This window comes from Euprymna scolopes, chromosome 19, assembly GCF_053919585.1.
Source record: "Euprymna scolopes isolate OS-2025 chromosome 19, ASM5391958v1, whole genome shotgun sequence".
In the NCBI taxonomy this organism is placed as follows: domain Eukaryota; kingdom Metazoa; phylum Mollusca; class Cephalopoda; order Sepiida; family Sepiolidae; genus Euprymna; species Euprymna scolopes.
In genome coordinates this window covers 83,675,576-83,699,994 of record NC_136500.1, presented here as the reverse complement: position 1 = coordinate 83,699,994, position 24,419 = coordinate 83,675,576, and the positions used below count along the sequence as shown (strand labels likewise).

Sequence of the window (24,419 nt, the reverse complement as noted above, 5' to 3'; positions counted from 1 at the left end):
TTTATTAAAAGAAAGAGAAATTTATAGATAAGCATTCTCAGCTAGATTCCTCACCTTCCTAAAAAAATGTGATTCTACTTTTTAGGCGATTATATGTAAACATCCTGTAAAAGATTTTAGCAAAGAGCAGAAGGAAACTTATGGAATGATAATTTTGTGAATTAGTTCTTTAACCAGAGTTTTTGAAAACTGGTGCCACAAAAGCAGTTTTCCAGTTAAGGAAACAAGCTTTAGCAAGGCATTTAATGGGCCAACTCAGCAAAACATTTTTTTTAAATTACTATAGCAACAAATAAGATCGAGATAAGCATTCTCAGCTAGATCCCCCCCCCACCCCACCTTCCTAAAAAAAAAAATGAGATTCTACTTTTTAGGCGATTACACATCCTGTAAATTATCAAAAAAAAAAACAACAAAAACAAAAACTTAGGAATTTAAAGGGGGCAAGTATCAGTTTTGCATATAAATTTAACTTTAATAATTTAAATTTAATAATTTCTAGGTCATGTCTAGCAGCGTCTTTGCAGTTTACCGATTTTTTTTTTTTTTTCTAAAGGAGATAAATTTTGAGTGTGTGCGTTTTAGGGGGGGGGTTGTGATTCATTAATATTGCTTTTAAAACTATAAAATGTTGGTCAATTTTTACGACGTGCCCCTGCCTGCCCCACTGCCACAGCCTCAGCATATTATAAGCACCCCAACCTCCCTATTAAGAACGGCTTTCGGAATACCCCCACCCTCGAAAGCCGTTCTTAACATGGGGAGGTTGTGGGGGTGTTTATTCCAAAAGCCGTTCTTAACATGGAGAGGTTGGGGTGTTTATAATACGCTGGGGCACGTCGTAGAAATTGATTGACCCAAATGTTTATTTATTTTACCGTCCAGTTTTTCACGTTGTTTACATGTAATTACAAAAAAAAGTTCATTTTCATGTTTCTTTTTGGGTGAACTGTCAGATGGTGTTAATAACCTTTTTTCACTGTGAAAATTTAAAAAAAAAAAAAAAAAAAAAAAAAAAAAACACAGCCCAGAATAATTTTTTCTTTCTTTTTCTTATTTTAGACATTTACTTTCGTTTGGGTTTACAAAATAATCTGCAAATTGACTGTTCCTGTTATTTCGCTCTTTAATTCTACTTCCGGGATGAAGCTTCAAGGGAGATAATTGTAATAAGAATTAAGAAAAATTAAAAATAGACAAAGTAAAATGGCTGATGTACTTGATCTTGAAGAAGCTGCTGAGGAATTCGAAGTAGACGAGGAGGGAGATCGTAAGTATATTTCAATTTCTCTCTTTTTTTCGGCAGTTGTAATGGTCGATCTATTTTATTTGCAGTTTATGCCAAGAAAAAAGGCCCCGTGTTATCATTAATAGGAGACGCGATTACTTTCGACGACATGAATTATTTTCAAGAAATTGAAATTATTTAAAGTGGTAATTAGTTTAAGATATTTTGTTTTTTAAATAAATTCATACTTTATGATTTGTATGTTTATTTTTAAAAAGTAAATAATATCATATTTAAGGAATAATCGAGATTTTAAAATAAAATTGTTTTCATCTTAGTGAGGTTCATTTCGGAATTTTATTTTTTTAATTTTACACCGGCGGTAAAAAAAAGGGGGGTAATTTTATCGATTTACTCCCGACTCAAATCGGATGGTTTTATAGATTTAACTCTAACTCGGGATTTATAATTAAAAATAAAAAAAATTATAAATAAAAAGTAGTTTACAAACTGGAGGAAAACCCGAGGTGCTAATGCACTTATTGATCCGCACTATTTTTTTAATAGTATTTTCAAGTTTAATTAAAGTTTTATATCTGTTTTTATTAAATTGTAAGGTTAAAGTACAGAATAGGTACAAAACACCCTTCCCCTCCCCATGTTAAGAATGGCTTTTTAAATAATACGTTGTTATTTCAGCACCGATCAATAAGTGCACCAGTACCAAATCCGGTTTGGAGCCGGGGGTGATTCTATTAAAGTACCTCCTCTGTCCCAAAAGAGGATTCGGGTATGTTAATACAGCAACAAAAGGGATATGTATCTTCTCTTCTTCTCTATCTCTATCTTCTCTATATAAATAAAATGAACTCATTTTTCCCGTATGATTTTGACATTAATAGGATTAAAAATCAAGATATTACATGCAAATATAATATGCACAAACGGCAGAACAATATCTGAGATGTGTTATAGGCTTATTATTTCTCAAATTCCTCGATAATCTTAGATTTCTATACTTTTTCTGCTGAGAAGTCACGGCCAAAATCGGTTAAGATCAATGGAAGTGGTAAAATATTTTCTCTCTAATAAATTCCTCCTCCCCCTGCCACCACTTAACACCGTTTGGGGATCGTTCACAAGGAACAGTTGAGAAGAGAACACCGGTTTGGCTTCGTAGTTCTTTCATGTGAAGTTATTTAAAATCACTAAAGCTGCAGTGCTCTGTGGCGTAGTGGTTAGCGTGCTGGACAATTCACATTATATTTTCACGTTCGCGCCGACCTACCGTAGTCGTTTTTTTTTTTTTTTTTTCCTAAACAACTGGAATGGACTTTTCTTGGTGGCCGAACTGTTAACGTGGCAAATGTTTTTTTTTTTTTTTCACACTTTATTTTCGTACTTTTACTCATGACTCCGGGTTTGATCCTTCCTACTTACCTACCATAACATTTTTTAAAACTCCCCCCCCCCCGTCCCGGAAACAAACACTCGGGAAACGCCGGGTACCCCCGCTAGTATATAATAATGCAATAAATAAATGTTACAAAAGGCAAGATAAATTATTCTTCTATCTACTTGGACACGTTGTTTTATGTTTTTAACACCTTTAAAGCGTTTTGGTGTTCAAAACAAACCGCGTGTTTACTCTGTTCAGTTAGAATAAAAAGATAAAATGGCTGCCACAAGTATTACACAAGGACTCTTAATATCATTCAAAAAGTCGAAAATTAAACAAAATACTAGTTGAAGATTACATTTTTGGTTTGTATTACTATACACATAGATTCGAAAAAGCCGTCAAAAAACAAATATATAACAAATAAATGTTATCAAAGGCAAGATAAGTTACTTTTCTACCTAACTGGATATATTTTTTGTGTTTTTTATTCAATGTAACATGTTTATTCAGCTCGAAAAACATGCAATGTTTACCGATGTATTGGAAAATTCAAAATGGCAGCCGACTCTCTCTCTGTAACACGGTAAGTTCGGGAAAAAATGTTATAAATAATAAACTAGACAAAATACTGTTAGAAATTCGCTCAATATATGTTACCGTGACATAACTTGACATATATTCGTTGTTTTTTTAAGAGTATTTTGTCTAGTTTATTATTTATAACACCTTTTCCCAAACTTACCATGTTAAAGAGAGAGTCGTGCGCCATTTTGAATTTTCCAATACATCGGTAAACACTGCATGTTTTTCGAGATGAATAAACATGTTACATTGAATAAAAACACAAAAAATATATCCAGTTTGGTAGAAAAGTAACTTATCTTGCCTTTGATAACATTTATTTGTTATATATTTGTTTTTTGACAACTTTTCTGAATCTATGTGTACAGTAATACAAACCCTTTTCTTTTAAAAAGAGTAAAACAAATTACAGTGGTTCTTTCGTAGAAGTTTTGTTTACAATTTCTAACTGGGTGCAAGTGTATGAAAGGGACCCCAAAGTAAGTACTTTTTGACGGACCGTCTTTTTAAAAATCTACCAAAAATCAGGTAATTATCCGATCAATACGAAATTTTCAGCGATTATTAAGAGAAGAATGAACTTTATAACAGTGTACTTATTTTTCATAAACGATATTTATATATATATTTTTTTTTTTACTTACAAAACCCCCCTTGTTTTGAGGTGGTACAAATATGCTTAAAGTAATCATCTGAAACTGAACACAACATATTGTGTTGTTGTAAGGACAGAAATATAGATTTAAAAAAAAAAAAAAAAAATTGTTTGCATACCTTATTTTGACGTCTGAATATCAGAACTTCGATTGTGTTTAATTATCCCGCTTTTGAGTTTTGAAGTGTGAAATTTGGTGAATATGTTAAGTAAAATAATTAATTTAAGTTAAGCAAAACAAAAAATATTTTTTAATATTTATACGAAAAAAGCCATTTTAAAATCTTTGATAAATAAATTAACAATTTTTTTTTTTTTTTTTTAACTAGCCGAATAATGCATGACCATTATTAAACAGGGCATGCTTTGAAGAATCGATACAAAAAAAAAATTCGATAAATATTGTGCCCTTTGTGTTAAAAATAGCATTTTTTCGATCCCGTTTGAAAACGTTTGCCGCCTTTCGACTACGGTGGACCAAACGCGCTTAAATAATTTTTTTTTTATTCTGCTTTAAATTGCCCCTCCCCCATTTTGGGGAGCCTGGCCGCCACACACATACACATTAAAAACCAAACTCATACAAATGGTCACCCATCTGGTACTGGCCAGCCTCAGCGTTAATAATACATTGAAATTTTCGTTACTGAAAAATAAGTTTTTTTGGCCTGTTTGGTCTTCCATAGTTTGCTTTTTATCGAATACAAACGTAAACAGTGTCGATCTAGACTCTAGATCGACGCGAAGTAACTGGTTGTCTATATGAATAAGTGGAATTATTTGAAATCCAAGTACTTATATTATAATATTTTTGCATATTCTCATAGAAAATCATCCTAAATCTTAGACAACAAATAAATAAATTAATTATTTCAAAAACCTTTTTTAAAAAATATTTATGTACGTTTTTTGTGCAAGACAAAAAATGTCAATTGTTAATTTTTTGGGAAAATTTAACATTTAAAATTTAATTAAAAATAGAAAAAGTTTTACATTATTCTGTTTTCTATATGATAAAATTCAGGGTTTTATCTTTCTGGAAAAAAAAAGTTACTCAGAAATAATGGATTTTAATAAATGTAATTTCGTTTTAAAAAACAACAACAACTTGATTTTTCGGCCATTTTTGGCGGTGCCTACTCTAATTTCTATTTTAGAGGTATTCGAGGTCGCTGAAAACGAATCTGATAATAAAACACGTCGCAAATTTACCGTTTGCATGGTATGAACCCCTGGATCCTGGGACTATTTTGCGCCATTTCACCACCTTCAGTAGTGTTTTCTTATAGTGAAGTGACTTATTGCGGAGGAATCTTTAGCAGACATTTAAAATAACAAAAGTTTAAAAAAAAATGTTTTTTTTTTTGTTTTTTTTTTGTCTGTGTTTTTAACGCTTTTTAATTGATCTAAAAAATGAACTTTTCACAAGCGGTTTACAAAAACATATTTTTATGTTTTTTGTTCTTTTTGGGCGGTATTCAATTATAAAACTTGTGTAGTTTAACAGGCTTCCGCAGTTTAATTAACTATTTTTCTGTGAGTAACGCGAGTAGAATACAATTTAAGATTTCACAAAAATTCTGTTTACATTGGGACAAAGGTGGGGTGGTGTGGTGTGGTGTGGTGGCGGTCTACACAAGTTCTATAATTGAATACCACTCTCCCCAAAAAGAATGAAAAACATAAAAATGTTTTTGTAAACTCGTGAAAACTTTTTTAGATCAATTAAAAAGCATTAAAAACTACGTAACACAAAAAATGAACCATATTTATTTATTTTTTTGAAAACTTTCTTATTTCAAATATCTGCTAAAGATTTCTCCGCGATGTGATAAGTCACTTCACTACGCACGTGCACATCGTATAAGAAAACACTACTGAAGACAGTGATATGACGCAAAATAGTCCCAGGGTTCAGGGGCGCATACCATGCAAACGGTAAATTTGCGGCAGGTTTGATTATCAGATTCGTTGTCGAATACCTCTAAAACAAAAAAAGCAAGATTAGAGTGGTCGGTGTTGTGTTGTGGCATAAGGTAACATTTATCATTCGATAATTTTTTACTCTTTTCACTTTTAACACTCATTTTTATTATGACGACTTTTAAAAATTTGGAGTATGCTGAAAACGAATTTCACATTTAAATTTGGCATAGACAAGTAGTTTTCCGGATATTAAGATCCTTATTATGCAATGTAATCTCTTATGTTATCACTGGTAGCCATTTTGTATGAAATTGCGAGAAAGTAAGCGAACGATATAGCAACCAATTTTTACAACTGAATCCCAGGAAATATTAGCAGGAGTTAATCTAGTTAGCATCTGACAACCTGGATCGGTGTAACAACTCAATCTGACTCTTTTACTGACTAACTGAAGAGTTGGCACAATCAGCATTCTTTTATAGTTTTGGTGAATGAAAAGTTCCAGAAATGCTTCAAATGGAACACCACAACTTGGAATATTCAAGATCTCAAAAAAGAAATGTTTATATTCTAATTTTAATGCAATATTTTTAATGGTAATAATTATACTTTTTTAATAATATAAGAAATTATAATATCTTAATATGTCAAAATGTCCTCCCATGACATGACTTTGATAACATTTATTTGTTGTATATTTTTTTCATCCCATTTTTGTTAGTTTTGTTAAAAATGCTCCAAATTTCCATCTCGAAAATAGACATTTCAAAGAGAAATTGAAGATTTTTATAAGGAAATAACTTTGTGCCATAAAATTGTCTCCAAGATATTTTGAGCAAATTATTGTCATTGAATTTGACCCACCGGCATTGGGAAACACTGATGGATGTTTGCTTAGAGAGACAATTAAATATGTTGTCATTACAAGGGCTAGGACAACAGCATATTCTTTTCATTGTTTGCACTCTTGGGTGTGTATCTGTTGATATCCTATGCTTTTATATAAAGTGATGTGGTTCTCGGTTGATTAACTGTGTTGGATATATACTCGAGTCAAAACAATTAAAAGAATATTGTTGTCATAGCCCTAGTCATTACTTAATAAATTTTTTTAATTGTATTTATGTAATAACTAATTATAATTGTTGGTCTATATAGAAGCATTTTCATCCAATTTATTTCTTCATATTTCCACAAAAAACACTTTATTTCAACTAAATTAAATTTAAGTAATGCCTTTATGTTGATGACTCCTATACTTATAAAAGGTCATTTCACTTCAACTCAAAATCATACCTTTGTGTGTCGTGATGATCAGACAACTGATAACAATTTCATAACTACAGTTAAAAGTCATCTTATGCTTATTACATTAATTAATTCAGCAAAGGATTTTTTAGAAGATGGATATTTTATTCATATCATTCAGTGAGCTGCAAAGTCTGGGGAAGAGAAGATAAGAGAAAGAAAGCCAATTACTTATTTTAAACTCATGTTTAATTTTTTTTTTTTTTTTTTCTTTTTACTATTTTATCAGACCATCTTAAAATGTCTGATTTGATCAAGAATTTAGCACGGAAAATAATGGAGGATTAAAAAAGGAAACAGCATTGACATCAACTTTAACCTTCTGAAATGTTCTTCAAAAGATTTATTTTCCCCCTCAAACAAAAAAAAAAAAAATGGAGCCACCTGTAGGCTGTGGGTGGCAGTATGTAATGCCTTAGGACAGGATCTTAGTAGCTTTATCTCTTGCTGGACAGTAAATTGAAATGGTCCAGTCTAATCAATCGGTGTAGTATCCATAAGTTGATCCCAAACTGTATTATTCAATCAGATTCTTCAAAATGCTAAAAAACGGTGGCTGAGGTTTAATCATTCTGAGAACGAAGAGGATTACCAATGCCGAAGAATGTTTTCTGGGAGTGGTGTCACTGGTTGGGTGCTTCCTTAGGATGCTCTGTTATCCTGTTTTGGGGAAATTTCCTTCTAAGACTAATATTTTCCGAGACAAATGTTTTCTAGGAGTATAAATAATTCTCCTACCTATAGAAGTTGACATTTTTATTTGGTATTAGCAAGGTTGCTTGGCCTTGCCCAGTTGTAAAAGACGCTTAAATAAATTTTAATTCATGCAGATTTTGTATTTATTATTACAGAACCAATTGACTATTTAATGTTACACTGTACTTAATATACAGTACTGATTTCAAAAGATTTAAAAAAAATGATTTGGATGTCATCAGCTAGAATTGAAACCAAAACATTTAGCACTCCAACCATGTTCTCTTCCATTTGAGCTATTGACAGATAAAAATAATTTTTTTTTAATTAAACCACTTCAAACTATAAATGAATTTGGATAGGTGCAAAAGTAATAGAAATATGTCAGCAAGTTGAAATGAATATTTTGCATTTCAACTTGCCAACATATTTCTGCACGTGTTATTCATCCATCCAAACAAAGATTTTACTTGTTATAAACAATCCTTGATGTATGATTACTATTTCTTATTAATTTCAATGTTATGTGAGCAGTTGTTTAAGAGTTTATTGGTTATATATTTTCAAACAGGCACAAATATATTTACCGTTTCATTTATACAGTTTAAATAACCCTTGGATGGTTGATATTTCGTAAAACAAACCAAATGGAGAAGGTACCAATTTTTTGCCATCGGGACAACATTAAATGAGGATTAACAGTATTAACGTAGAATCTTAATTAAAATTTCAATGCGACTGAAATATGCTTCTTAATAAGAATTCTTTTTTTTTTTTTTGTTTCTACATGGTTTAAAAATATTTGTTTTCTTCTTTTCAGAGGGTCTTCAGAAATTAAAAGAAAATGCTAAGAAAAGGAAAGGCAGAGGATTTGGAGCTGGTGAGTTTTTATTTTCAATATTTCATTCCTATTCTTTTCTATGTCAAATAATATAAAGAATAACCTCAGGTGTGAGGCTATTCTTTATCTCTACAAATCTACTATCAAACCATGTATGGAGTACGGTTGTCATATTTGAGCTGATGAATCTGTCCCACTTGAGTCTTTGATTAAGTGCAGAAATGCATCTGTAATTTGGTCGGTCCCATCCTTTGTTCTCTGCAATCACTTCAGAATTGTCTGATCTATTCTCTGCTTTCTTTGTTCCAGCTCATTTGATTTGGTCTAGTGATCTCTGTCAAGTTACTGTATTGATACCTTATTTTTAATGTAGTTTTTTTTATTTCAGTAGCTTCTTTCCAAGAACTGCAAGCTTGTGGAACTCTCTTCCTGCTGACTGTTTTCCTCCTAGGTATATCCTGTCTCTGCAATAGTCATCTTTCGTTCTTGTTAGCGCCTTACATCAAGTGATTTCACACCTTGCCTGGAGTGATTTCCATGAAAAAAAAAAAAAAAAAAATGAAATTGTTTTTGTTGCAGTTGTTGATACATGTTGCTCCATAAAGTCGTGCAGAGATATTAATATTTTATAATTGCCATTGCACAAATCTGACGAATATGATTGATTCATCTGGAGCTAAACAACCACACTGGCTCGCGTTTGTCTCGGCTACTTCAGCTTATATACACAACCATTATTCGTTTAACTATATTAGAATAAGGATTTGTCAATGGCGACAGTATGGCTTTGATTGTAGAAAAAGCAAATAAGAAGACACAGATAGTGAGAGGAAAGACAGTTGGATGCAAATGGTAAGAAAAAGTTCTGTGGGAATTAGACTGAAGAGAAAGAAAATGTACCATCTAATAAACGTTAGTTCTTCATTTTGACAACCAATAACAACCATTTAATAGCATATTACTATTGTAATATTACATTTAATAACTTTAATTAGTGGAGTTTTGCAGTAGAAACTGAGACATAAAGTAATCATAAAAAAAATTGTGAATATTTTTCACTGCTTACTATCCATTAAATAGTCTATCACTAATTTTTCTTGAATTTTTTTTCTAAATTTTGAAATTGTTTTCAGTTTGCTATGTGAACTTATTGTAAATTGATCCTTCATATTCCAACCAAAAAAAATTCATATCACTTGATAGCCTACTTTCTATACCTATCAGATGAAAACACTAAAAGGTTATGCAACATTTAAACTTTTCTCCATTAATTTGTAAAATAGACAATTTTTCCCATCTAGAATAAAACTTTATAGCAATACAAACACAGATGCCATATATAAATTCAATATGGTCACACTATCTGCCAATACCTGATGTAAGTTTTGCAGATATTATACGTTGATTTTATTAATTATTATAAATTCCTATTATATAATTGTCATAAATTCCTATAGTAGTTCTAAGGAGAGTCACTTTCTAAACAAATCATATTTACAGGTGGTAGTAGGATACTTACTCATTATTTTCTCCTCTCACTCTCCTCGGCGAGACTGAAGTTTTATACATTTGCCACATTTTTTCACAACTGTGCCGTCCGTGTTTACTTATTCCGTACATTTAGCATTCGTTCTTTTGACTATCCTACATAAATACAGACCCTCTTCTGGTCAATTTGATTGGTTGTTCACATTTGTTTATTGGATTAAGGGAATACAATGGCCGACAGTGGAAGCCAGATGATTTGATTTTCATCACAGTAGTCAGTGACTCCCTCTCTACTAACAACCATAGTTTAATTTGTTTATGATGGAGTAGGGTCCTTTACCGAATCTGTTCTGGCTTTGTGTCATACCTCCGTATTGGTGCACAAGTTCTGATAGCTTTTAATAAAACACAATATAAAAAAAAGCCAAAATTTATAGAATTCAATTTTGAGAAAAAAAAAAAAAAAACTAATTTCAAAATAATAAAATTAAGAGCTGTAAGGATCTATTTGCAATGAATTTATAGATGAAACAAAACTTTTTAAAATTCAGAAAACTAAAAATATTTGATCTGGATATGGACAAATGATATATTTGTTCTGAATTGTATATCAAGTAGTCTGAAAGTTTTGTTGATCCTACCCTAAAGCAATAAGAATAGAGCAACAATCACCAAAACACAGCTTCGTAAGATATCACACAGGTCATCGTGCCACATCGTTGTGTGTTCCAAAAACGAATAAACTAAATCCGTTACATGTCCTTTTCTATTTCCAAGCAATGCATAATCTGGGAACTGTCGTGGAAGTAATCAATCACATTAACTAATGAGAGAAAGGAGGGCAAAATAAAAGGAATGTCGTGAAAATGGATGAAAGATTCATTTTGACCCTATAGAGGTTGGTTGCAGGGGTTTTATAGATTACTAGCGGGGGTACCCGGTGTTGCCCGGATGTTTAGAGGTGTGTGTGCTTTTGGGTAAATCAAAACAAAAGAATAAAAAAAAATCATTGCCCGGGTGTTTGGGGCGGGGGAGGAAGGTTTAAAAACGTTTTGGTAGGTAAGTAGGAAGGATCAAACCTGAAGCCTTGAGGCGAAGTTGGAAAATAAAGTGTGAAAAAAAATGTGCGACGTTAACCACTCGGCCAGCAAGAAATAGTAACGGAAACATGTTTGAATTTATTTAAGTGTTAAGAATTGGCAGGTGGCCGTACTTAATGACTTAATGAGGTCAAGTTAATTTTCACTTTGGGGCAGTTTTTTTATTACTATTGGGCAGGTTCCCCCCCCCCCCAAGATGTTGGAGGGGGGCAGATCCCCATAAAAAGGGGATTGTCCAAATTGAATAGCAATTGTCTGATATAAGGAGAAACTCCGCATTGATTAAAGCTGATTGCTTTTGGCGTTCCCGGTGATCGTGCCGGGAACAATGCCGCCAGCTTCAAATTAGTTTCACTTTTATACGAAAAAGCCGAATCCACATGCGGCGATCCGAAAATGTAGAATATTTAGCTTTTCAAAGTCAGGCAAATTAAATAGACAGGCGACCACCCCGTTGTTAACTCATAGATATTATGATTTAGACGTGATATAAAAAGTTTTAAGAAGGGGCAAGCTGACCAATCACTTCCCGGAGAAAAACCTTTTGCAGACATACACAAAAATGCACCCACATACAAACACACATTTTCGCTTTTATATATATAGACTAGCGGGGGGTACCAGGCGATGCCCGGGTGTTTTGAGGTGTGTGTGGTTTTGGTTAAATCAAAACTCGGGGGGGGGGTAAAATAAAAAAAAAAAGTTTTGGTAGGTGAGTATGAGGATCGAACCCGAAGCCTTGAGGCAAAGTTGGAAATTAAAGTGTGAAAAAAAGACGTACGACGTTAACCACTGGGCCACGGAGACATACAAGGGAAGCACGTTTGAATTTATTTAACTATTGACAGGTGGCAGCAATAAAAGTTAACTCTGCTGCTTCTATTTGACCTAATTATTGAGGTCAAATAGAAGTCACGCAGTTAACTTAGGTTTGTTTACTCAACTTTGACTGTTTTTTTTCCCCAAGATGTTGGGGAGGGGCCTCATTGTCCAGATTGAATAGCAATTGTTTGATATGAGAGGAGTTTGGCCCCACATTGATCAAAGCTGATTGCTTCTGGACGTTTCCCGGCGCGATGCCGAGAACGCTCCCTTGGCTTTGAATTAGTTTCGCTTTTTATACGAAAAGGCGGAATCAACACGTGAGAAGTCAAAATAGCAATAATTTTGTAAAAGTCGATGTAAATAAATCTAGACGCAACGCACTTTCCCAAATCCTAGATATTATTGTCTACGGCCTATATAAACACTTCTAAGCGATCGTAACTCCCCCGGGACCGTGTGTGAGAAAAGCCTTTGCGAGACATACACAAAATGGTCACACACATTTTGCCTTTTATATATGTAGATTTACATATACATTACATAAAGCGCCGACAAAAATAGGCATAGTGGGAGCTGCAAGGCTCCATACTCTTAAGGAAATTACAAGTAAGGTGCTAGTATAACATTGCAGTTACAAAGAAATAAATAAAAATCCGGGTCGGCATTTCTTTTTTAACATAAGCATTTATTACTGTTACTTTTGGTACCACTTAAAAAAAGTCTCTTGTTGCCACATGTTTATTTTGCCTGGTTGCGTTTCTCCTTCCTCCATTTGCACAGCAATACACATGAAAAAATTGAAATAGCTTAAAATATTTCAATATTGGCATCTACCGAAAGAGTTTGATGAGATAAGAAAGAATCTTTTTAAATTTTTTATATCCAATTAAAATTAAGTAAGTTATGACTATTTTTGTGCTTCACACGTTTGGATATTTTTCCCTCTTATATGCGTTTTGTCACATTTTTTACACTACTTTTTCAGTAAAAATGCTATATCTTTGTTAAAACAGAAGATTAAGCAATGAAATTAACCATATAAGTGTATTTTTGTGCTAGGAATTAGATTATGCTACTGAAAATCTCCAAAAATTAATGGTTTCCAAATAATCTGCAGTAAATGCACATAAATATGCTGCAATTCCTTAAAAATGCCATGTATCCATTAAAAGAAAAGAAATTCTTTATCGAAATTAGATTTTAAGGGTTTATGACGTTTTTTTAGTACTCACCTCACAAATTGGTTGTTTTTATAAAAACTTGTTCATGACTGCTTTTTCAATTTTCTGTCATTCTCTTATATCCCATCATCTTTGGCGTTTTCTGGTTCTGACAACCTTTTCACACATTTATTCAAAACTTTTGTTTCCTTTTGATTATTTTATTTCTTTTCTTTTTTTTTTTTTACACCTACATAACATGGTGATGATACAGCAGCTGGTACAAAGAGCTAACATTTAATGAAGTAAAACTTATCTCTTTATTTCCATTAAGTATTAATTTTTTATGGTTTCTATGGGGATTGCAGAAGTACACACAATTTACTATCAAGAATTATGACTGTTGATTTCAAATACTTCAGTTTATTTGTTTTTAAAGAAAAACTACTATGGTGTTATTTCATAAAATGGAACATCTAAACCTTTCTTATTTTGTTAGATGGGCAGACGAAAAGTGGTGTTGAAGACTATGAAGTCATGGATGTTGATGACGATGGAGGGCCAGGTCCACAACGATGTAAGTATACATTCAGATATTGGTACTTGTGCAGTTTACAGGCCATGCTGTTTTTTAGGTTGGATTTTCAAGTTAAATTCACTTTTTACTATACTTTTTGTTTAAATTGTTAGGTGAAAATTCCTTCTCTCTTAAGAATGGGTTTCTAAGTAACAAGTATTATTTCGGCATGGTCTGTAAACTTCACAAGTGCTCTAATATTTGTTCCAATTAACTATTGTGTTAGGTTAAAAGTTTTGTAATGTTTGCTCAGAAAGTTTTTGAAATAAAAAGAAAATTTTGACATATAGCATAAAACAGTTTTCCTTTTTTTTTTTTAATACCTTGGTATAATTTGAGATTCTTTTCTAAATATCTCGTCTGTAAGCTCTCAATATTGTTCATGAAAACTGTTAATATTTAAAAAAAAAAAAACTGTTGATACTTTTAAGAATCTTGTTTCAATGATTAATTACTCTATTCTTAAAGAAATTCCAATATTTATTAGAGGTCTTGTTCCCGTGAAAATATTTATATAAAAATATAGTAGGGTTATCTGGCATTACCCACGGTATGGGTAACAAACAGAAAAGTGTACACATTTTTTAAATCCATCTCTTAGTTGCTTTGGAATTTCCACTAATACTTCTAATTATTTTTTTAAATATTCCTTTTTGAGTAAAAGATATTTTGATTAGTTGTTTTTTTTAAAAAAAATAAATATCCTTCATGAAATATTCAGTATCTGTACTATTTCAATTGTTTGCCTTTTTCACAGCTGTGGAAGGTTGGATTCTTTTTGTAACGGGGGTGCATGAAGAGGCCCAAGAAGATGATGTGTATGACAAATTTGCTACGCATGGCGAAATAAAGAATCTCAACGTCAACCTGGATCGTCGAACTGGTTTCATAAAAGTAAGTGAAATACACAATTACGATGTAAAACGATAACAATAAGTCGTATACAAATGATCACGTTTCTCGGACACTTCTATCCTACTTCTGATATTCATCCTACTGCCTTTTAACCATTGTTTTGAGTCATTTACTTCCAACAATTTTTCCTCTTTTAAAAAAAAAAATTTTTTTTTAATGAATTATTATCTAATGCTCTCAGGATTCTGACTCTCTGTGAGGGTGGGGGGGGGGTGACATTCATAGTATCATACTCGTGTCTCCTATCAATAACAACCACGTTATGCCTGTGGATTAACCTTCATTTGCATGCTTGAATACAAACTCATTCACTGCATTGGTATAAAAATTACCGTCAGAAGATGTCTAAAAGTTTTTAGTCATCTTCTAATATATTATATAATTTCATTTTTTGACTTTTCTCATGTTAAAGTCAAGACGTTTCATTAATGACTCTCTGTCTGTTTTCAAACTTCACACGTGCTGTCAACCAGGATCAGATCATCACATGTTTTAAAATGGCCTACCACATAGCTTTGAACCATTCAACGTGGGGCACATTTTGAAACGTTTCAAATAACTGACCGTGCGTGATATGCATTCTTGTAGTAGAGTGAGACCTGCAATTTTCTCTATCCACTGCACTGCAACCAGGTTCATGCCCTTTCATCGTTGACCACATTTTGCAGCCATAGAAAAAGTAAAGGTTATGTATGTTGTATGCTGACACTACCACGTACAATTGGATTCTTGCATTTTGTGAAATTGTTGACAAAACCATCAAAATCCCACATTTTCTACTCTGATAATTTCTTCCCTTAAATTGCTAGATTTTGGAATTTCCTCCCAGTTTCCTGCTTCCCCAACAATACTAACATGCAGAAATTTAAATGTAATGTAAACAAACATTTCGCTACTCATGTCTCTGCTTAGAGTGTCTCTGTGGGCATGAACCCTAATTTACAGTAGCCTTTTATGTCTCACTGACAATGTGTTTTGCTTGGGATGAATATAAGTAAAGAAAAAAATTGTTGACAGCTGCTTGAATCTTCTCAATGTGACAAATATACGTCAGCTTACTTGTGTTGGTTTGCCGACTGAAGTCAATTGTGTTAGAAAGGTAGATGAATTTATTGATTCGTTCTTTACCTGCAATAGTTTTTCTTTCCATGGGAGTCAAGTTTCAACAAGTGATGCGAATAAACTTAGCTGCATCTAGAATTAGTTAAATCTAACCATGATCACAGGGTCGAACAATAAAAGTGTCGCACTAAAGAAAACAACTCTACAGCTTTATTTAAAAAAAACTTTACTGAAAAAAATCAATTCAGGTAACTTGATTATGTAGTCGAGCTGACATCTATTCAATGTAGCTACTTTCAGCCTCAATCACAGGCCAGAACTGGGAGCATGCCTTTTCCACAAGTACCAGCGGGAGCTCTGTGAATACTCGGTGGATGGCAGCGATCAAGCTGGCTTTAGTGTTGTGGGAGGTCATGGGATCTTCCAGAAGTTGTTGGAACAGTACAAATGCATTGCAGCCGGAGGAGATTACTTTGAAGGGGACGAGAGTTCATCAATAAAAGTGGCCATACAAAAAATGTCTGGAAACTTATTTAAGGCACCTTGTAAATCCGAATAAAATATGTACATGCTAGAAGGTAAAGTTGAATACAATTGTAAATAAATTAAAACACTTTTAAGATATTGTAATTCTTCTATTTTTTTCTACTATAGTTTTTGTTTTCTTAAAACTATTTTAATAATGAAAGGAAATTGAAAACTAATGGGGAAAAATAGAAAATCCGTAAGTTTGATTCAAACAATATTTAATATGTACGTAAGTGTATAAGAAGGCTGTTGGCAATGTAGGATACTGGGATGTTGAAATGACGTGATATATGAACAAATATAAACAAAGGTCTCATTTAACTTTAATTTAAATTGAAATTTCCACTGATCCTGCTAGTTATTTTTTAAATATTCCTTTTTTGAATCTTTGCATATTTATTCTTCAAAACCTTTCACACATAAATCAGTAGATATGGAGTCACTGCTTAATACAACCAGAATGGTAAAATGTTATTGATAATTTCGAGAGATACCTTTCCTTTTCAAAAAGAAAACAAACCAAAAGATTGTCGTGAAACGGAATAAGGAATACAAATTCAGGACAGTTGTCACACAGACAATAACAGGGGAGCAGTGAATGAAAATTTATTTATTTTTATATTATTGTTTTTGTTAATTCATATATTAATTTGTTATTAATATTATTATTCCTATTATATTTTTTTACCAGCAATGCTTCAAGCAAATTACTTCTCCCTTTTCTATATATAGATTATCATTCCACCCTAAGGTTGACTGCCTCTTAAAAAAAAAAATACTAGTTTGTATAAGCTATTCTGTCTCTTTCTCAGTTTGTTGGAATGGGGGAGGGGATTACCACCCAGATTTAGTGGTAGAGTTAAGGGGAAGTACTTTATTCACTATGCCACAGGTCCTTGCAAAAGGACCCATGGCATAGTGAATAAAGTACTTGGTAAAAAATTCAGTTGTAAATTACACTCTGGAAAAATCAATCCTCAGTGCAGGCGATACTCAAAAATACAATTACAAATGACTTAGAACTTCTATCCAGTCATGGTTAACTTTTGACAGAAAGATGCCAGTTTGACAAGATATACTTGAAGAAGATTAGAGCTTACATTGACTTAAATGTGAAAATAACACTCAAGATAAGTGTCCAAAGAATCCAATTAATACGAAATTTAAATAACATTTTTTTTTTTTTACTTATTTATTTTTTCGCAAGTTTCAAAAATGCGAGAGGAAAAAGGGTGTTCTAGATTTTGTGAGTCTGGAGATGTTGCGATCATCTTAGTTTGTAATTTGGTAAAAAAACAAATAATAAAATTAAAATATTTAGCAACTTGAATGTTATACAGAATATTACCAAAGAAATTGCTTTGTCTACGACAAACTTTTACACAGTAGATTGCCTTGTCACTGCTACAAAAACTGCACAAAACTAGTTGATAAAATGTGCCAGTTTCTTTTGCAGCTAACCACTGCCAAATGGCCAACCTTTTTATATATTTATTTTCTTTGTTCTTGTCTAGAATTACCCCTTTATTAAAAAACAAAAATGGAGAAAAATCTGTATCATGTACGTATTCGTGACAAAATGAAAATATATTCCAGAAATCACATAAATTGATAAATTAGTTTCATTTTTAAATAAGGAAATCAAATTTTATGAGTAACCAAAAAGTAGCCATCTTGTCTGCCATTTTGAAAACGATCTAAAAAAATAAAAGCAAAAAAAAAGGTGAGATAACTCAATAATTCAAACTTGTGGGATTTATGTTGTAATGTCTACAAATTCCCATTAATCGCTTAAAAATAATTTTCTTTATAAAAATAAAACTACTTAATCACTTTACATAAGTTTTGGAACATGATAGTTTTTTTTCGTCATGGTATGTACATCATATATTTTTGTATTTTAATATAGGCAGAATTCTGAACCTGAACTTCTGTATGAGACAATTTTGTTTTCTTCTTTCTCGCAGGGTTACGCCATGGTAGAATATGAAACTTTTAAAGAAGCCCAAAATGCAATGGATGCTTTGAATGGTTCTGTGATGTTAGGTCAGAAAATCAATGTTGATTGGTGTTTTGTAAGAGGGCCAAGAAAAAGCAGGTAATTAAGTTTGTTTCTTTTTATCACATATATATAAATTAGCAGGGCTACCTAACATCGCCCAGAATCCTAATTTCCATATATTACATAAATTACAGAAAAAAGTAAGACCAAACAATCCACTTTTTATGGCAGCATTCTGCTTTGAGATATTTAGATTCACTTTAGGACAAAACTAGCCGTGGAGGCACCCAGCCTTGTCCGACCGTAAAGTGCGCTTAAATATATTTTAATTCATGCAGAATTCATATTTATTATTACAGAGCCGATTCTCTTTTGAATATTATATTGTACCTAATATATAGTAGTGATTTGAAAATATTTTTTGTAAAAAAAAAAAAAAAAAAAAATGACTTTGGTGCCATTAGCTAGAATCGAAACCAAAATATTTAGTACTTTTACCAATATAGATATCACGAGATAGGTAAGAAAAATTTAATATCAAATGATTTGAAGAAATAAATTGAATTCAAGCATGCGCAGAAAAAAGTAAAAAAAAAAAAAAAAAAAAGAAATGTCTGCAAGTTGAAATGAACATTTTTGCATTTCTACTTGCTGATATGTTTCTGTATGCATTATTCACCCATCCAAACAAAGATTTTACTAGTTATAAACCATCCTTTACGTATGATTAGTATTTCCTATTAAATTCAGCGTTATGTGATTGGTAGGTTAAATGTTTATCAGTTAAATATTTACACATACATACACACATCTATTATTATATAGCTAAGAATAAAAAAAAAATATATATTTGTTTCTAAGATGAGGTTTCAACTCCTAAGCTCTCCCTTTGTATATGTTGTGATAACTGATTTGATCCAACAAATCAATTCTCTATAAAAAAAAAAAAAAAAAAAAAAAAAATTGTAATTACTAATAAGATCCATAATCCTTTCTGTAATCCAACCATATTTGGTATAGACTTCAGTCTGTCTGACTTGCCTTAGTTTCAGTCATGAATGTTTAACAGTCTTTGTTTTTATTACTATTCAATAATAAGCATACCTGTATGTAACATGCAAAATTATGAAAATAATTCCTCTCTGGGCACTGGTTGGGATGGCTTTCTTTAATTCAGTAATGGTCTAGAGATTGTTTTGAGATTAAAAAAAAAATCTAGCGTGAAACCCGTTCTGCTGAAACAATCACCATAGTGTCCCTGCTTATCATTGAACGACAATAAAACACAAGACTGTTTAAGCATGTAAGTTCTCCACTTTCTTAAAGCTAGAAAAGGCAGATTGTTTGGTCGAAATCCTTCCCCTCTCCCACCACTACCAAATTGCTAATGCCTTATTTTATTTTTATTTGGCTGGATATTCTTCCTCTTTTTCAGTTCTCACTAAATACTGAAAATTTTAATTTTATCATGAAAGCTAAAATTTTAATCAATGGAGTAAGGGAATTATATAATTTGTTGCTTCATCAAATAATGATTCCTTTCTTTACCCATGCACACATATGCACTGGTGTTTTTCTCTTAATTATAACTTCCCCAGTTAAAACTGATTGGAGTTGTTTTTCGGTTACGAGCAAAGATTAGCATCTGGACGTCATCTTTTCTGCCCTCAGTTGATGAGGGAGAGATCCTTCTAAACTGATGCAATTTTTTTATTTGTATTCTAATCTAGCCTGTGCTCCTTTTTACGGGAGCTGAATTTACCTCCACATTAAAAAATGATTTTGTGTTTAATTCTGCCCTTGTGGGGAAGGCAAGTAAATAGGAAGTGTAAATGCTGTCAAATTGCAGCAAATAGATGCAGTTATAAAATAATGCATTTAAATGGTTAAAGAAGTTCCTTATTTCTAGTCATAACTGCCTTCTCCACACATTGGAAAATTCATATCAATTTCAATTTTTTCTTGCTATTGGTCATTTGTATCCCTGACTATTGGGGATTCATAACTGAAACTTGGTGCGCAAATCGGGCATAAACTGAACTTTATTTAAATATGGTTCTGTTGCAGAAAAGATTGTAAATTTTAATGATTTCATGGATGGTATTTTGTCTGAGATCACCCTGTATTATAATGTTGACCTCTCTATGATACACCAAAGTGCCTCAAGTGACACTTGGTGACATTTTCTCTTTTCTGTTTGATGATGAGATAGATACAAAGAGCAACATAAACTTATCAGGACTGCTTTTATTTAATACAGAAAATGGATTTCTGTTTAAATTGCTGAAGCCTTGAATGGTCCTTCACTTTTTTGTTGAAAGCTGATTTCTGCCATATTGCTAAAACTTTCCCTTTTTTTGTTGCTATTTTGACTAGATTTTATTCCTTTCTTGCACTTTATTGTTTCCTGTTTTTTCTTTCTTCCTCTCCTCTCTATCTTGCCTTGCCTTCCTTTGCCATCTTCTCTCTGAAAATGCTAATTTTGCTGTGAAGCCTAAGACTTTAAATGATTCATGAAGTGGGTCGGAGAGTTAGATCACTTTTTTTTTTTTTTCAACGAATGACCCCCCCCTCTCCCCACATCCACCATCGTACTCAGTATCTTAATTTATACTTTGAGTTGAAACTAATTGATATTGTTTAGTTGCTCTGTCCACACAGAGAGGCAGCAAGTTGAGAAATTCATCTCGATTACAGCTTTTTTTTGACATTGGCTGTTTGTATCCTTATAAACGGATACACATAGCAACATAAATTTGTGTTTCCACCACAAATAACAATTTACTTACATACAAACCTTGTTAAATAAAACCAAACTCCCATTTCCTTTATAAATTTTGTTTCTCAACTTGCAACATTTATAATTAAACTAGCAAGGCTACCCGGCATTGTCCAGTTGCATATTGATTTGATCATATGCAACATCATGTTAATAATACTCTTAATTTAATGCTTATTAAATAGAGTAATTTTATTGTGTAACATTTTAGAATAGTGTCATTAACGTCTTTAATGGACATCTAGCAGCGCAGGACTACATCCATTATATGTTCACATGCAAACATGTTAATACACTTAGATTTAAGGTCCCCATGGGTCACTTAGGTGTAGAACGTAAATATTCGGCACATAGAAAGCATATAGATATTTATTTTTTCCATTGTCATCCCCAGAAAATTTTATACATAGGATTTAAATTTTATAAAACTAGGATATATTTGAAATTTTATGGGGATTATGCTTTCATAGCCCTTTTATGGGATTCAGGAACACTTTCATTGCATTTGCTGATTAATTTTTACATAAGAATACACTTATATTTTATGTATATTTTCTAACCTTTCTTTTTAGTTGGTGGGTTTAAATTACAGACAATACTAATAAAGCAGCTGTTGCTCGTGTTCATTCGAATATATACAGAATTACCTCCTTTACTATTAAACACAAAAGAACACTTATTGCCCCCCCCCCCCCCGACAAATGAGGGATTGGACGTAATAATTCACTCCTGTTCAATTGTTTGCACTTTTCTCAATAACCGCACCTTAGATTTTTTAAAAATTTTGCACAAACATTAGTCATGGTGAAAGTAAATTTTTGCCAGAACAGATATTCTGGGATAATTGGTTCCCCCCCCCCTTCCAGGGGCAATTATAGGAATAAAATTGCCTCCAAATTGTTTGTTTGCCCACACTTTTCCCAATAACCACTCTTTGAATTTTTTCTGAAATTTTGAACAAATATTAGTCATGATGAAAGTAAATTTTTCACTCATGGAGGGGGACCTTGCATGCTCAGCTTGTTTATACATATAACTATGAAAACAGTCAGTATATGTTATCATCAGTAAGCAGCAATAATATTGTTCACCCCTCCCCCCTTATATTTTATGTGTCATGAGTGCTTTCTTCCAAATTTGATACAATTCTGAGTAGTTTTGGATCTTTTAAATGGCTAACACAGATAAATTAATACCTGATAATGAAAATAAATTTGTTTCATTTCATATTTAATTTAAAATTAAAAGCCATGTTTAATTTTAGAAGAGTTTCTGATGGGTAGCCAATCTGTATAAATCATGAGACGAAGAATAGTTTTCGGTGGGTAACTAATTTTTATAAGTTTTGAAGTGTAAAAGTTTGCAGACAAAGAGCAAAAATCTTGCTTGTGTGGACAGGAAAAATTATGTGCACAAATTCTAAAAGATCTAGTACTTGGTTTCTGATTTGTCAATAGCAGAACGTGGTTCCATTTGATTGGTCAGTTCCTATCACCAGTGTCTATAAATAGAACTTTCCAATTTTCTTTACTCACATTGCAACATTTAATGTTTGATTTTATTATCATTTTCTTTTTCTCTTCAGGAGTCGGCGTGATCGTGACAGAGACAGAGGAGATCGTGAAGATAGGCGCAGACGCTGATTTTTGTATAAATTCATCATTTCCAATAAACTATTCATCTTATGTCTTTATTAAAAAAAATTGTTTTCTTATTATAAGCTTCTTTTTTTTTTCTTTTTTTTTTTTTCACAATACACAGAAGCAGGTCTACCAAACTTTTTGATATAATGTGTTGTTTGGGAAGACATGGAATCATTTGTGTAAATCAGCTTCACCATTGTTCTGTCTGGGTAGGGTGCAGCAGTTGGGGCTGCTAGATCTTGTGTGCCTCTAATGGTCCTGGTGGGACATTGGGAGACTTAAGCACACTCCTTGGTTGATATATATCATTGAGTTGATCCTCCTCTATGGTTATGAGACATGATCAATGAGGATGGTCAGTGGATGTCTTCAACAGTAATTCCAATGGGCTGACAATATATCAATTGCTGTTCTCTCTCCAATGCCTCAAACTGAAGTCTTTGGACATGTAGCTTATCACTCAGAGGGGAGAATATAATTTACAACGTAATCTTCCCTACTTCTCTGCTAGGGTGGCACAAGTGCATCAATGGGCAGCTGACGATATAGACGATAATGATTAAGGACTTGGTTGAGTTTTCAGGTCAACAAGTGGTTGAACTTCGACAGTGAAATCACAATTGGTTAACTATTTTATGTGATCTGCTTAAGCATGGTTCGGGGGTCTAGGTAAAAAACCAGCTCAACTCAATCAGGATGAAAGTCGTTGCAGATCGTCATGCTACATATAGTGTAATTATAACTAGCACGTTTGGACTACCACTATTGACCAAAGGGAAGAGTTTATGAAACGTGTATAATGTATTGGAGTGAAATCTGGCCAATAAGGGGTTGAGGACATGCACTGCATGGAGAGAAGTATGAGAATAATATGAGAGGTGTGTAATTTAAGTTTTAGAGACAGGCTTAAATCTGATGAACTCAGAAGAAGCTTAAATCTGGACAGTTTTGGGAAATGTATGCAGAAGAGTAGACTTTGATGGTATGGTCACGTTGAAAGAATGGATGAGTTCTTGTGTTAGTAGATTGTGATAAATATGGACTTGGCAAGCGATTGATTAGTTTGGAAATGAGTTTCTAAAAGTCAAAATGTAAAATGGATGTTAACAACTAAATATGATGATTGTAGTATAATTCTATACGGTTTTACAGTCAATGGCACAAGGAGTACTGCATGCTGAGTTTGAAATGTAACCCATATTATCAAACAATGCTTCATAGCTTTTTATTGGGTTTTTGAAAGGCTTATCTTTTGCCTAGCCTGTTTTGAGCCCAGGAGATTGAACGCTGGCAGTAGTGTCTTTTTCAGTCTAAGTTTGTTTGATAACTAAGCTAGTTAAGCACCCATAGTTATAGGGTAGGATCCTAATGCTTTTCTGGTCAACACTTTCTCAGGAGACTGAACTTAGAGGTAAGGTCCTTGATAGGCTTCTTCATCAGCACTCACTAAATGCCAGGATATTCTTAAGTGCCGTGTGGATACCTAGGTCTGTTATCACTGTCAGTTAAAAATTACTTTGTATTTAAGTTACTCTACCTTCATCCTTTTCGTTATTGTGCATCTTGATCATCTTTCGTTGTTTTTAGTTCCTTTACATCAAGTGACTTTTTGCCTTGTCTGGAGCAACATTCACTATAAAAAAAACAACTGCTGTCAAATTGTTCTGCAACCTATAAATATCCCATAGAGTAAGAAAAATGC

At 32.7% G+C, this 24,419-nt stretch overlaps 1 protein-coding gene across 1 annotated transcript; it reads left to right on the top strand.

Moving 5' to 3' along the window:
* Window positions 1-1,115: 1,115 nt before the first annotated feature.
* Window positions 1,116-22,777, top strand: LOC145239803 (RNA-binding protein 8A-like). Its single transcript, XM_080103325.1, has 6 exons — window positions 1,116-1,270; window positions 8,618-8,677; window positions 13,711-13,788; window positions 14,546-14,682; window positions 18,261-18,391; window positions 22,660-22,777. The coding sequence occupies exons 1-6, from the start codon at window positions 1,207-1,209 to the stop codon at window positions 22,715-22,717; spliced, it is 528 nt and encodes a 175-aa protein (XP_079959451.1). The 5' UTR covers window positions 1,116-1,206; the 3' UTR covers window positions 22,718-22,777.
* Window positions 22,778-24,419: the final 1,642 nt, after the last annotated feature.

What these genes read in the sequence shown, in the direction of transcription:
- LOC145239803 (XM_080103325.1), top strand. Translation starts at nt 1,207, where the DNA reads ATGGCTGATGTACTTGATCTTGAAGAAGCTGCTGAGGAATTCGAAGTA. An exon ending in AGGGCCAGGTCCACAACGAT is followed by an intron (nt 13,789 to 14,545) that starts GTAAGTATACAT and finishes CCTTTTTCACAG; the next exon opens with CTGTGGAAGGTTGGATTCTT. An exon ending in GTCGAACTGGTTTCATAAAA is followed by an intron (nt 14,683 to 18,260) that starts GTAAGTGAAATA and finishes TCTTTCTCGCAG; the next exon opens with GGTTACGCCATGGTAGAATA.